General features: G+C 41.2%; 1 protein-coding gene across 2 annotated transcripts; it reads right to left on the bottom strand.

The window, feature by feature from the left end:
• Positions 1–819: 819 nt before the first annotated feature.
• On the bottom strand, positions 820–13,777 carry LOC119247389 (nucleotide sugar transporter SLC35B4-like). Of its 2 annotated transcripts, XR_005125737.2 has the most exons (5): positions 12,807–13,777; positions 10,373–10,567; positions 7,708–7,821; positions 3,349–3,451; positions 820–2,188 (listed from the first exon to the last, which is right to left on the bottom strand). XR_005125737.2 is itself a non-coding variant. In XM_037513797.2 (4 exons), the coding sequence occupies exons 1-4, from the start codon at positions 12,881–12,883 to the stop codon at positions 2,135–2,137; spliced, it is 348 nt and encodes a 115-aa protein (XP_037369694.1). In that variant the 5' UTR covers positions 12,884–13,118; the 3' UTR covers positions 820–2,134. The 2 variants fall into 2 exon arrangements, 1 of the variants encoding a protein (XP_037369694.1); XM_037513797.2 differs by lacking the exon at positions 10,373–10,567 and having other exon boundaries at positions 12,807–13,118.
• Between the last annotated feature and the right edge of the window lie 1,913 nt (positions 13,778–15,690).

Below are 15,690 nucleotides of genomic sequence, written 5' to 3'. Positions count from 1 at the left end.
ATGTTTTTAAATGTTGGCAGAGTTGGATAAAGGCAGGAATATTAGACTAAATAGAACTATTAGCAGTAGTAATAGTGACATTTCACATTAACTAAAATAGTGTCATTAGCTTTTCTCTCAGGTTCTTGGTAATAAACGAAAGGCTTCGGGCAAGAAACGAAAGGCTTCGGGCAAGAGAAGAGAAATTAAACGTACAGGATGGATCATCTGAGCTTTTCTTTTTACTTTTTTTAAAGATTTATTTATGGATACAAGAACTGGGATACAGGCCAGAGGTGTGGGGGGTGGGAGGATTCACCAGAGACAGAGCGGGTAACAGAACAGGCAGACTGACTGAAATATACTGCTGAGGGGAGCAGTGGGCGAGACAGGAGAGGTCTGCTGCGCCAGAGACAGGAGAGGTCTGCTGCGAAAGAGGTCTGCTGGCCGGCCGGGGATCGAACTCATGCTGCAGAGGCTGCGGATAGCTTCATAGGTTATGTCTTAAACCCTTACGCCACCAGGGAGGCCCCATCTGAGATTTTCTAATCAAATCCTTTGTATAGTTCTGGTCACAGTGCCTCTAAGCTAGGCCAAAAGAACTGGCTAAGTGGCCGAGGGGAGGAACTAGAGGGCTAATGGTGCCATGCCAGAGAAGGGGTAGGTGGGGAGAGTGGACATATGAAAATAAGGGAACTCTTCAGTTTGGGAAGGTCAAAATGGAGAGGATGGTAATTCAGGCCAAGAAATACTCAAGGACATGGCTAAGGTAAACATAGATTTGATCTTCAAATCCTGGAATGAGGAACACACATGACAGGCTTCTATCCAAGGTAAATAAAAGGAGATAATAAGTTACTAATTCACCATATTAGATAGCAAACATACAGGAAACACACACACACACACAGAGAAAAGAGTCAAAAGGCTCACCCAGATAGTCAAGATGACACACCCAAAACAAGTTCCTCAAGAAAATGAGGCATCTCAAAGGCTCCTGACTTTGTAGGGCCGTGCCAGGAGAACATATTCCTTTTAAAGAACGTTCTTTTGTATCCCATGAAACTAAATCAAAGGTTGGCAGAACCACAGGTATGCTCAAGGTGAATTCCATACTCCTCATAACTAGGGGATCACTTTCAACACAACAAAGAATGTGGTGTTTGTCTGAAAATGCACAAGGAGATAAAAGCTTCATGATGAGGAGCCTAATGAGATAGGACAGCAGGCCTTTGTAAGACACAGCCTTGAAAGTCTACATTCCTACACTCTGAATGAATAACTACGATGCAGGCTGGTACAGAGAGTTCTAATACGGGGGCTGAATACTGACTACGTCAAGAAGATGGCATCAACTGGTACGGTTTTGGTCTCAACAGTGAAGGTGAACTTCCTTTGAGAAACATTCCCGACTGTGCTATCGCTTTCCAATACCCCTGCTCCTGGAGAGTGAGGGGTTAGGCTCAAAATGAACATGGGTGACAAATACTTTGAACAAGCACCCCAGGTACTTCTGGTATTTCTCATGCTTAATCCCAAACAGAGCTACCAGTGAGAGTCACAACAGTTCTGACACATTTCATTCCATCTTTTTGGCCCCTGGGCCTAGGCTAGGAATTATTTTTTTTTTCATTTGTCTGTTCTTTATTATGTTGTATTGATGGGGCACCTGCTTAAGGGCTCTGTCCCACAAACTTCTGTGGGGTTGGAAATGTACTCTACCTGAGCTCTCAGGATGGCTGCCATTCGTCACCTGTGGCCACCAATCACAAAGTGACTAGTGAAACTGAAGCTAAATATTTAATTCCATTTCATCGTAAATTAATTCAATTGAAATGTCAACTAGTCACAGGAGCTAGCAGGAATCGTCCAAATGGGTCACTGAAGCTCTAGAGCCATTGGTTTCATAGGTTAAAATAGTATTTAAGATTCAATTATGGCAAGAGCTAATTAGTTGTACCCAGAGAGAATGCTGCTCTGTCATAGGTGGGGTCTCTTATCTGGTCAACTGTCTCAGACATGAAGACATACAGATATGAAGAAATAAGGCAGATGATCAAGAGCAAACTCATTGCCACTATGAAAGAAGGAATCCAAATGGGCTTATGGATGGTGGGTCAGGAAGCTTCTACCACATAAAATACAAGTATATTGCTTACCTTTTCTTCAAAATGATAATTCCTAGAATCATGTTGGCAATTAAAGAACCCTGTAAAAGGAGACAACAGAGTTTTAGTAATCCAGAGAAAGAAAATAATGCAATTCAAGGAATTTATGAATGTGGACAGGGCTAAAACTGCTGGAAAGGCAGCCAGGATGAATAATTTGTAAAGTTCAGGTGTTGTTATAATGGAAAAAAGTATAAATTATAAATATCAAGTAAAACAATAAAACATTTTCAAGAGGACAATGAGAATAAAAATTATCAATTCTCAATCATTAGTCACAGCTGAAGCCAGGGCTCAGAGAATAAATTACAGATGAATTTTTGTTAAATTCTCCATTTATCTAGCTTATCTGGGTTTTGAATGAGCTTCTCCTTATTAAATGTTAATGAGAGGCTAGGTAGGGGTCTCTCTCTTCTCTGGAAGGGCAACAAATAATAGCAAGTGTTTATTGAAAGCCTACTATGTGGTCAATATCTCAGGGGCCATATTAGTCCTTATAGTGGCTTTGAAATTTGAAATTATAGTGGCTGTGATATTTTTCAACCTTCGATCTAACAAAAACCTCAGACCACACAGAAGTGTTGTAATTCCATTTTGCATGCTTCTGCAACCCTAAACACATTCCCCTTATGGTCTTTCCTGCTCTTGGGGGAACACTGTCCTTATTTTTATATTCAAGTCAGAGATCTCCCACCAAATGTGAGATGAAGAAGATATCCTCCACCACTTGGGGAGAAACCTCTTTTCGTCAAGAATTTCTCTATACTTAATGATCTTGTCTCTGATTTAAAAAATAAATAGAAAAGAATTTATCTCATGTACTAGAAGTGAAAGTAACTTTATGGAAGAAGCAAAAAGGAAGTGAAGAGAAACAAGTAAAATAGCACTCATAACAAATTTAAATCCAAAAGTCACCAAGTGAAGGAAACTGAAGGTAAAATCTGCTTCCAGGGCAATTTTAACTTTCCTTTTATTCATCACCCCTAAGATCTCAGACAGATAAACACAAGCCGTCCATGCCAACATTTCTCCTTTTGCCCTAATTCTCAGATGAAGCCAGCATCTGCTCCCTCATTCACCAGACCTACTCTTACCCCTTAGACATCATTTATTACAAACGTTTCTAGTTCCCATGTGTTCAATCTACCCACGCAGGTGTATTTTTCAGAGGCACCGACACAGGTAAACTGGCAGCACTTACAGATCTAAATATCATATGCAGGGGCATGGCGATGTTGAGGTTCAGCGCGTAGTTGTTCACCAAGTTGGAGGTGAAGAACATGGCCACCATTTTAGCGTAGTGCCTGAAATGCAGAGAAAAGCGCATGTCACAAAGAATCTGCTATTTGAAGGATGTCAAGTGTACCAGCAAATATCTGGTTTTTGTTTACAAGTATTTTATTTCCTCTGTACTGAGACTATATTACTCTTATAATGTGAAGTGAAATACTAGTGCATATAAAAATACTTCATAAAGTCAAACTAATGTGAAAAAAGATTGACTTATAGAATACAGTTCAAGAAACACTACCATGGCATTTTCCCAGCATATTCTTTTAGTATTTTTCCAAGCAACTTAAAAACAGAGTGCAAAAAAAATGTTACCTGCTAAAATTCAATAGGTTGTATAAAGTGAATAGGTAATTTTTATCATTATATAAGTTCTTTGTATATAGTTTTCATATCTTGTTAAAGAATTTGAAAATGGTTATTTATCTCATACGGTTCTATACTTATTTATACTATTAATTTTCACTACTTCTAAAGAAAAGATTTGTTAAATCATGTGATTTTTCAACTGTTAAAATTATCCCCCATTCTGAACCAGTGGCCTTAAACTAATGAGGACATCATGTTACTTGTACACATTTGTATTTAAAACAGGGCCCCAGAATTTTTGAGAGTTTATAGGTATTCAAAATATAATAAAAATGTAAAATAAAAAAAATCAGTAACCCAAATAACCTAGAAAGATGAAAGGATAAATACAAATAATTATGAAAAATTAAATCATTTGAGTAAATTTAAAAAGTTTACATTTTGACCTAGAAAATATTTAAGATCCATTTCACACACATCAGGTTAGACCACATAACACTGCCATCTCTTCTGTAGGGCAAAAACATCAGCAATTTCACATGATTTAACCTAGTACAGAAGAAAGGTACAACCTAGTCAAAAGAAAATAAACATTTGAAATAAATGACTAAAGAATGAAGAGCAAAGGTAAGTCAGTGGAGCCACAGTCTTTGGGGCTCTTGATCTTAAACACAGATTCCTGCCCTTTTCCATTTGCACAGATCTGAGGAAGGTGAGTCTCAAGCCACCTCCCCTGACAAGGCACCACCTTTCCACTGCTGTTTATGTAAGGAGCGCTAGGCCCTCCCAGGCAGCCATGTGGGTGCTACGTGAACAGTCTGGAAAGTCTAAGAAGCTTTACGATGTAGAACACGGTACTACACAGGGGCAAAGTCACTAGCAAGAGCTATTTCACAGCTTTCAGAGAACAGCCGCTTGGTGACTTGGCAAGGTTTCTTGCTACATTTTCTTAGCCCTGTCTTGAAAACCTGAAAAGACACCATTTGGAGATAAGGAGGGTTCATCAAGGTCTTTCAGGATAATGAATTCCAGCCATTCCACATTGCTGTCTACATAGCACTGCTGAGAAGTCACTCGTGGGGATGAGAGACGTGAGCAAGATTTTAATGAAGGCCTGAGAGACAGGAAACACATGAGCCAGCACAACGGGACACATGGGGGTGGGGGGGCGGCATGACTATAGGGCCAGATCAAGGGTGTCTCACTCTCACAAGGCAGGTTGGGGTTTGGGCTTCTTGGGACCCGACGATGACTACACGCTTGTGAGAGGGGCAAACAGACGCCAGGAGAAGAGAGAAAGGGAAGAGAGTGGAAGAAGGAAGGAAAGCGTCAGAGGAGTGAAAAACTGCCCGAGCATCTTCTGTGATGTAAATGCTGGTTTCTGGGGAGCAGATGCTAAAGAGAATGAAAAACAAACAAAAAAAAATTCAGAATATTTAGCATCACATTTGGAAATCCAAATGTATAATACTAATAACAAATTTTAGCCAGATTTTCCATATCTACCTGAAGATTAGAAAAACACTAAATCAAAAGGACTATACACTCCATTGTTCATTGCAGCCTATTTACAAAAGTCAAGTTATGAAAACAACCTAAGTGCCCAAGAACAGATGAGTGGATTTAGAAAATGTGGTACATACACACAACGGAATACTACTCAGCTACTAAAAAAAAGGCTAAAACTCCACCATTTGTGACAATAATAATGTAACTGGAGGGGATTATAACAAGAAAAGTCAGTCAGAAGGAGAAAGGTGAACGCTGGATGATTTCACTAATATGTGGAATAGAAAGAAACAAAATACAGGAACAAACAAAACTAAAACACAACAAACCCTAGAAATTTAACTGCAGTTAGATTAGAATCTAACCTTCACCAGAAGGTGAAAGTGATGGGCAGGGAATGATGGACTAGGGTGGGGGATTAGGGGGATTTTGACGGTGGTGGGTGTGGCGTTAAAATGGACATCTAAAGATGTGTGGACCTCTACCCCTAAGTCACATACAGTGTTGTAAACCAGTATTACCTCAATAAAAATGATTTTAAAAGTACATAAAATAAAAACAAATGGTAACGAATGCTAAGTAACATAGCTGGTCAGGCAATGGAAGAGTTTGATTGTAACAACTATCTATTTTCAAATAATTTTATGACAAAATAGCTCATAGATATTTTACAGTATTTCTACCATCTGTAACTTTGTCCCTTAATAATTCAAAAGTTCTGTGGCAAGACTATGGTAAGAGTAGAAGTACCAACAAAGACAAATGGATTAGCCTTGACTTGAGTCTTCAGATAGTCAATCGGAATGTACCTTTAAGGGGTTAAGAGACCCCCATCCTAAGACTACCCACAAACAGAAGAGTCACACTTCTACTTCAAGTCTCTCCTGCAAGAATGCTGAGTTGTGGGCCTCCCCTGGTGGCGCAGGCAATTGAGCACCACACTGTGAAGCTGTCCACAGCCTCTGCAGTGTGGGTTTGATCCCTGCTGGACAGGGAGATACCCACATGGTGCAGCAGACTTCTCCTGTCTCACCTGCTGCTCCCTTCAGCAGTGTATTTCAGTCTGCCTGTTCTGTTCCCCACCCTGTCTGGTGAATCCTCTCACCCTCCCATGCATCTGGCCTGTACCCCAGTTCTTGTATAAATAAATACATAAACAAATCTTTAAAAAAAAAAAAAGAATGCTGAGTTGTCAAAACATCGTGTATTTTAAGAACAGCCCTGCTTTCCATCTGGCCCCACGAGTATAGCCATGCAAATATGTACCAATGGACAAAGATCTGGACAATAATTTTGTCTTGGCTTGTTATTCATTTTTTCTTTTAATTGAGGTTGTAAAACTCACCTAACTTTTTCTTTTAATTGAGGTAAAACTCACATAACAAAAAACTCACATACTGCTGGTGGAAATGCAAACTGGTCCAACCAGTATGGAAAGCCATGTGGAGGTTCCTCAAACTACTAAAAATGTAGCTACCATATGACCCAGCAATTCCACTCAAAGGACACAAAAACATTTCATAAAGATAACTATACCCCTATGTTTACTGTATCACTGTTTACCACAGGTAAGATATGGAAACAATCCAAATGCCCCAAAATAGATGACTGGATCAAGAAGATGTGGTACATATACACACTGGAATACTATTCAGCAATCAAAAAAGATAAACTCATGTCATTCACAGCAACATGGACAGAGCTTGAAGGAATCATGCTCAGTGAAATAAGCCAGAAGGAAAAAGAAAAATATTGGATGGTTTCACTTATAGGAGGAATGTAGGGGAACCAAATAAAGGATCAGGGAAAAAAGTAACAATAATAATGATTAAAAAAAACTAGCAGGCAACCATTAATAAGAGATATTCTGCAAGGGAGGGATTAAAACAGGGGAAAGAAGAGCACAAGGGACTATGGTGAAGGTTTAAGGGTGAAGTGGTGGTGGGAATTTTATGGGGAATACACAATGATGTAAAAGATATTAAAAAAATGATAATAAAAAAACCCTCACAGTTTTTAAGTGAACAATTCAGTGGCATTCAGCATACTGCCAATGTTCTATTGCCATCACCTTTATTTACTTATTTCCAAAAGCCATTCGTTTTTAAAAAGAAACAATACCACTCATAACATATTTGAGAGCCTTCCCAGCAAGAGGGCAGCATACCTACCTATGAAAAAATTGTGGGTATACGAAACCTTTCACTGCCTATACTCACACATACACACTGCTGTTTTCATTATGGTTATTTAAGTTTTGTGGCAGAAATGCTATTCAAAAATAGGCCCCCTGGAGTTTCACAATACTTTAAATTTGAAAATGAATTATTATTCTACCGATCTTTGATATAAATCCTATGGAAGGACATCTTAGGTTCTTTTTATACAGGTACCAGGAAAGCTCTTAACTTTTCAAATCAAACAAGAGTTGAAAGAATTCAGCGTGCCTTACCTTAATGGGATAGCTGGCTGCTTCCTTCCCAAATCAACTTCAAAGAGGAAGCCTTCCACAGCAATAAATAAAAATTGGGCGAATGTCACAATGTTCCCACATCCTGGTTGCTTCCTGTGGTGTGAATGACAAAAAGTCAAAAAGGGCATAAAAAAATGACAAGAAGGGCACTAAGACTTGTCATGGAAGTTCGGGACAGCAGGCAGAGGGCAGATGTCTATACCTCATCGTCCTTTATGAAGTTGTCATTGGATCACACACACTTAGCAACATACCTCAGAGAAGAATGTCAAGCTTTTAAAATTTCACTCTCACTAACTATGGAAGACCAGGAGTGAGAATTACTCTGATGAAGGGGAAATGTCTGGAAGTGTCTCGTGGGGTGGCTATCATCCACTGCTTTCCACTACTCTTAACACAGGGTTTGGAATACATTAACACAGGATTTGCACTCAGCAAATCCTGGTGGAATTCAATCAAAGCTCTTTGGTGATCTATGTAAAGGTAAAGGACTGTCAGGAACATATTTACAGGAAGGAAAAATTCCTTCAGACAGTCTCCTTGAAGCACTCGGTGAAAATTAGTTACTTAACATAGTTCTGGCATGTCCTCCATCAGGCTCTGTTCAATCACTGGAAGAAGTATAAAAAGAGAATTGGACAATTTCTTTTAGCACTTCATGTGTTAGGGGACAGGTTAAACACTGCAGGGATCCATAAATAAGCAGGGAAGACATTTACCTCATCAAGGAGCTAATTAAAGCCATTAGCCTAAATATGAGCTACAGGAGCAAGGGACTTAGCTCTAGATTGTTCCTAGTATGGTGCTTTTCAAGGCTCTGGCCAGGCTGCCTCATCCTCCCAGTTCTGACTGGATGAGCTTGGGGCAGGGTCTTGGAGTCTGCATTTCCCAAAGAATTCCACTTGATTCTAAGGGCAGCTGGAGTTAAAAACCACAAGAGCAGTCTGGGGAAGAGTTGGGAGAGGTGCATGTGTAAGAAAGGTGCAGGTAATTCTTGCACGTTGACACAGGGTTGAGAACCACTGAGCTCTTTTTTAACAGTGGTTAAAAGTGCACAGGGACATGCAGGGTCCAGCCCTGTCATTTACCGTGTAACAGTGACAGTTAATTTCCCTATCTAAGTCTATTTTCTTATCTATAAAATGGGAACAATATTAGTGCCTATCTTACTGGTTTATTGTAGAGTAAATATACCAGTCCCTGAAAAACATGTAGCAAAGTATCTGCTAAGAGGGAAAAATAAAGCAAAGACTTCATGAGGGCCAGGAGTTAGGATCGTGTCTATTAGGAAGGTCTTCAATCTTAACAACCCTTTCAAACATATGTTGACCAATTTTTCTCATCTAGAAAACGGAAGACACATATTTGTAATGTTGTGAGCATTCAGTGGGAAACTATGGCCAAGCAGCAGACGTAGCCCAAAAGTGACTCATTGAGGTTCCCTGCTTTCTCTTCCATTTCCCTCTTTACCAAAAGTTGGGGCCAAATCAATGAAAGAACAACTATAGTGAACTTTTTATGCATAAAGTTAGGTGCCCGCTAGCTGGGAGAGAGCTCCCAGGGTGATCAAGCCCTAATTCCTGTCCAGGAAAGAACATGATGAGGAAGTCAGCCCTGGAACAGGAGCTGTTCAGAACCCAGTGAAACATAAGGATGGCAGAGGACCTCGTCCTCCTGTCCTGACCCTCTGGGCACAGCGTCTGGCCTCACTCAAGAACTAAAAACACAGGGATGCCTCACCTTAAGCAAATGTGAGCTGGAATATTAGGATTTTACAAAAGATAAAAAGCAGCAATTTATTTCAAACAATGATTCACTTTCTAAGTGGATTCTCCTTTTAAAAAGGTATCATAATTTTCAATGTTATCTTCATTTATGGAAATAGGTGTTGTTACGCCCATTTTATCACTAGACACTAAGGCCATATGGCAAATGGTGTTTGCAGACTCTTTATTATTTTACAGTTCAGTGGTTTCAGTATATTTAGAGTTGTGCAGCCCTCACCATTATTAAGTTTTAAGAGAGACTGCCAAGAGAAACCTCCTATGGAGTCATTCCCCAGCCTCTCCCCTGACAACCTCGTCTGCTTGGTCTTTATTTCCATATAGGATTTTTAAATGTTCTTAAAATTACTTTTTTTTAAAAAAAAATCACCTTATAGAGTTTTCAGTACATATTGTTGTATAGCTACTAAATGAGACTATATTATTTAACTTGGCATTTGAAAATATCCAAGGAAAAATCTGACTCCTTTGTCCTAAACCACTTGTTTTCTTGAACTTTAGTCCCCAAGGATCACTCACTGCAAACAGTTTCTCTAACTTTGAGTTCTTTTTTGGCAAGAATTCAATTTTTTATTTTTTCAAAACAACATTAAAAAGAAGACTTGGAAAAAGACTAATTATAATAAAGTAAAAATCAAAATCAACACAACTATAAACCAGAGACACACGGGGGGGGGGGGGTAGGATCAAAACAAAGGTGGTGGGAATTTTACCAGAACTATAACAAAGATGAAAATGCATACATTGTACAAAAATAAAAAATGATGTAAAAATATATAAAATAAAAAAAAAATAAAGAGAAGACTTGGGCAGATTATGTTTTTCGTGTTTCTTATTCTAAATTTAGGAAACTTCCTTACTTGAGTCACCGTTCGTTCGGCACTTGAATGAAAAATAAATGGGAAAAGGAAATGTCCCAGGTGTGTGTCTGATGGAAGACACGCCATGTGTTGTCTAGTTGGTTGGCGCCTGTGTGAGTATCCTCTCTCAGGAGGGCCGTCGAGTCACTGATTCATTACTTCCATCTGCTCCGTGCACTGCACTGGGTTTTATCTCTGCTTATAGGTCCAAGGATAGGCATGCAAATGAGAAAGAAGAACTGAAATTTCTTTTCCCATTTGGGAAAAATGGTTTCCAATGTTCTCTTCTTCCTGCAAGTCACTTTAGCATTTTCATTTATAGTGAGTGCTGTACCTGCCACCTGTTAGGCACCAACTGGTACCCATGAAGCCATAGCAAAAGGACACTTCCTGCTTTATAAAAATTTATGAGCTTCTCACGATGAGGTCTCAAGATAACGTCACCAATACTGATAAGGCCAAATCCAGAAAGAACCTTAAAGACCATGTGGCCCTACCAGCTCTTATTTTATTGATCTGTAACAGCCATGAACTGCCCAAGCAAATTGGATCTAAGCTGCTATACAGTCTGGTGGACCACTCTGTCAGCATATCTCCACTTTATGAAAACCCACCACTAACGCAAAATCCAACTTACAAAAAGATAAACAAGGAGTGATAATCTATTTACAGATGATTTTGCAGAGTGTTCTACACAGAAGCTTCCATACTGCACCAAAACCTTCTGTGAAATTAGATTATCCACAAATTTTCTGGAACACAGATTTTTCAACCAGGAATACCTGTGTTGAACCCAAAGTTGCTAGAAAGAAGGGAAGCTGGCTGAGTGTACCTCCAGTTTTGCATATGTATCTCATGCAGCTCTTCATGTCCCCACCAGACTGCTAGTCTTCCCCTACCTTCTACAGTTGAGACAACAGACCGGGGGAGATCAAGTGATTTAGCTGAGGCCTCACAACTAGTAAAGAAGTCCTTTAGCTGTTAGCATATTCTGAGGTTATACAGCCTTTGGCATGATTTAATGGCACATCCAACACAAATATTACACTATTATTCTCTGACCTTCATTTCCATGGCTGACCTGATTTTATCACTTTTTAAAAGACTTCTGAATCAATTTCCAAGTGACCTTCTATTATTCCACCACACTTAAGTCAAATTTTTTTTTCATTTTTTTACCCCTCACCACCTACTCCCAAGAATGACAAATGACAGGTTTTAACAACACCTTGTGCATCATAAAATGCCAAGCTCTGTAATATAGGAAGTTAGTCTTTAAGTAAGTCAGTTGCTTCAGAATAACTTAAGAAAATAAAACATATTTTTCTAGTAGGCATCGCGAGAAGAACTGGGTGACCGAAACTGGGTTGCTTGAGTTCAAAAATAACTAGAAGATTGAAAAAGGTACTGGATTAAAAGTTTGAAAAATGTTGGCTCTAAAACTTGCAGATAGTAAAAAAACATCTAAGTTCTTGGGACCTATTTCACTTTCGGTAAAACAGAGATTATCTTTGACCTCTCATAGATACAATTGTTCTGACAGCCAATGGCGACGCTGTGTAGATTCAGACACAGCAGCAGATAGCACAGAGATATTTTACAACTGGGAAAAGAACGCCCAGAGGACAGGTAACTTGAAAAGGCCACACAGGCAGTGGATGGGACAGCCTAGACTGAAATTCCTCACTTTGAGATGTTGAGTCCTGAAGCCCCTTCCAGTCCGCCCGCTGTCTTTTCTGTAAGCTGCTCCCCCCTGCACTTTGCACATCACTACTCAACATTATCTGCGTGCCACCTCCATAAGGCGAACCCAGTTTCCTTTTGGGAAAGTGTCCTTCTGCAGAGCGTCAAAATGCAGGCTTCCCCACTGAATGACTTTAACATCTTAAAGCTGGAAATGCTGCTGCAGGTCAGCTGGATCGACCTGCATGAGTAAGAATCCGTTCCACTCCATCACTGAGCGCCGTGTCTGGGTCAAGCACTCATTCATAACCATCTCTGAGGCCAAAAAACAAGCTCGCGGGCCGCTTGAACACAAATAAAACTTGCTGTGTGAGGTGGACACCATAGGACTGCTTCCCGGGGCAAAAGGCTGTGCTCCAGGCACACAAGGGACATAAACAGGGTCAAGAAAAGAACCGGCGAAAGCCTGGGTTCTGCCACGAGCTCCCCGCCAACCACAGACCGGTCACGTGAGAAACTCCAGGCTTCCAGCCCCCAGTGTGCGAAAAGGGGGGGACAAGAGCACCCCCCACCCCAGGACTGCCCTCTGTGGGATGCTATGAAACTGCTGGGCGGGAGCGCGGACCCGGCGAGCCTCGGTGGGGTTCCCCACCCAGCCCCCAGCCCGCGACTCTGTGGGGTCCCCCCAAGGCCCCCAAGCCCCCCGCGCGCCTCTTCCGGCTTCCTCAGGGCGACCCGCGGGGTCACTCACCGGACCAGGAGCTCCAGGAAGATGACGTTACTGCAGCAGCCGGCGAACACCAGGCCCACCCCGAGAGCCGGGCGCATGGCCGGGGCAGGGGAAGGGGAGCGGGCGCGCTGAGGAAGCGCCCGCCTAGACCGCTACCCCAGGAAGCCGGGCTGCTGCTTCGGCCGCCGCACAGAACATCGCCGCCGCGCCCGAGGACCGCTCCGTCCCGTCCGCGGCGGGCTCGCTTCCCCCGTAGCCGCCACCACGTTGCGGGTCAAGGAGCTGTAGTTCGCAGCCAGACCGGGCCCCATTCATCCAAGGGGGCGTCAGGGTCCGGGCAATACTACATATCCCAGGATGCCGCGCGCCTTACGTCAGGCTCTGATGTAAGCGACTCTGGCGGGCGCTCCACGAGAAAGAGGGGCGGGTGCCCGTCATGCCTCGCGCGATAGTACGCCGCGGGGCTTTCTGGGAAATGAAGTTCCGACGCCGTCCATGCTGGTTTTGGGGAAGTCGCCAAGGTCTGGGAGAGGAATTCCTCCACCGCGGAGAGAATAAAGTTACAGGAGAAATAATTAACCCTCGTGACTGTTCATTAGAGGTGCTCTGTCATCTGAAGCAAGTCTCCTGAATTGAGTGAAAATTGAAATTCCTCTGAACGGCTCTATGTCTGAAAAGAACATTGTATACCAAGTTCTGGAATGGAAATCTTGGCTCAGTCATTAATCAGTTCTGCGTTCAGGCAGCTTCTTTGGGCTCAGTGTCATCATCGATGAACCTCAGAACAGTAATGTCTGTCGGGCCTGATAATTGTCAGCGTTAAAAACTATGATCCCCAAAATTGATGACTGGATCAAGAAGGTGTGGTACATAATACACCATGGAATATTACTCAGCAATCAAAAAAGATAAACTCATGCAATTTGCAGCAACATGGATGGAGCTGGAAGGGATCATGCTCAGCAAAATAGGCCAGAAAGAAAAAGAAAAATACCGGATGGTCTCACTCATAGTAGGAATTTAGAAAACCTAAATAAGAGACCAGAAAAAACAGTAATTATAATAAAGTAAAAATCAAAATCAACAAGCAACTATAAACCAGAGGGGAGGGGCGGAATTGTTATGGAGAATATAACCAAGATGAAAATGCATACATTGTGCGAAAATGAAAAATGATGTAAAAAATAGATAAAATTAAAAAAATTTAAAAATAAACTATGATCCTGGCAGAATGTTTTTTAAAAATAAAGATTCTGGCTCCCTCAATGTGCAGTGTAACCTAAGATTCTGCATTTACTACAAGTTCCTAGGTGACATTAATGTTACTGGTCTGTGGATCACGCTTTGAAGAGCAGACTCCTATAAAACAGATGGCTCTGGAGAACTCTCCCTCCAAACCTCTTCATTGGCTCAGGCACCTTGTGCCAGCTAAGCTATCCTTCAGCTCCTCCTTGCTCATGGCCTATAATCATGCTCAAACCTCCTTATTACTACTTCATGTACCAACAACTATCTTTAAAAAGTAATCCGTATTCATAATCTCTCCTTTGATAGCCCCAATCAGTTTCTCAAATTGCTCTGTCAAAGTCAGATAATTGAAGGTAGTCTCATTATAAGCCCTAATGACCTCTTCATTGTCAAAACCATATACCACAACCCATGTTGGCAGAGGAGAAATGTGAAGGATCCAGTCCCAGCCCCACATACAAGGCTGTGAAGAGTGGAGCTGGTGCCACGACACTGCACCCCCACAACTAGCACACCTCAAGTCAGCTTCCAGCCTTTGGGTTGTTTTGCCATAAAACCAAAGTTATAAAGGGTAGGTGTGACTTCACCCACCAGAATTTTTTCTTTGTTTTTTGCTGAGTTCAAAATTCCAGCATCTGTGAACATACAGCATCATATGAGACAGCTGGAGGGCTGCAGTGTCCAAACCATACCACCCTCTTCCCTGGTGAGGGTGTCCCTGGGGAAGTTCACTGTCTTTAAACCAGTGTTGTCAGCAGGAAAAGCTGTCAAGGTTGTCTTTAAAATCTTTTTTGCTTTAAATGACTTTCATTTCAGCCACTCGGACTTATTTTGAATAAGTTATAAAATCCACTTAACCAAGTTTTGGACAAAAATTTAGGTATGATGAGTCCTGTGGGGGACTGCTTGAAATTGTGTGTCTTCAAGTTGACAATCCTCAGAGAGTTGTCACTTGATTTTTAAAAAAATTTTTTCATGGCGTTATCACATGGAGATGATTTTGTCACCCATGTATCGCATCAACCTTAAGTTGCTCGGAGCTGTGTACAGGAAAGGCACACTGAATATGTTTAAGGTATTATTAGAAAGTCAAAACATTTGTGTTGCTTATTTCAAAGATCAGTCTCAAATAATGAATGTATTGATAGATTTATGTCATCTAGCTTCTTCAAGAATGCTATTCAAAGACAGATTTTCTTTTCCAAAGTACTTTAATTAAGAGGCATAGAGTTTGGGCCAGGAAAGAAACTTGCTTGACCAGAATATTAGTGGCACAAGGTGAAGGGATTTGTGTTATTAGTCACAGTCTGCTCCACATCTGGATGGCATCTGGTTCATAGAAGATGCTTAATCAATACATAATGGTCAAAAGATAGGAAGGAATGGAGGGTGGTAGCATGAAAGGACAGATGGAGGGACAGAGAGAGGGGAGGGAGGTTGGGTAGGAGGAAGAAAGACCTTGAAAAAAATCAACTCCTTTTGGGGGGTTGGTATATACAAAAAAGGAGAGAAGCTGAGGATGGTACCTACCATGGGAGAAATGACTAAAAAGAATCACCTGAAGGTGTAGAGCATAGAGTTATGGGAGAGATGGGAAAGGCAGGAACTGGGAGAATGTTTCATAAGAACACAGTCTTGTTCTTTTTAATGAGAACAT

Source organism: Talpa occidentalis, unplaced genomic scaffold (assembly GCF_014898055.3).
Source record: "Talpa occidentalis isolate TD23 unplaced genomic scaffold, MPIMG_talOcc4v2.1, whole genome shotgun sequence".
Classification (NCBI taxonomy): Eukaryota; Metazoa; Chordata; class Mammalia; order Eulipotyphla; family Talpidae; genus Talpa; species Talpa occidentalis.
This window is presented reverse-complemented; position numbering and strand designations above follow the sequence as displayed.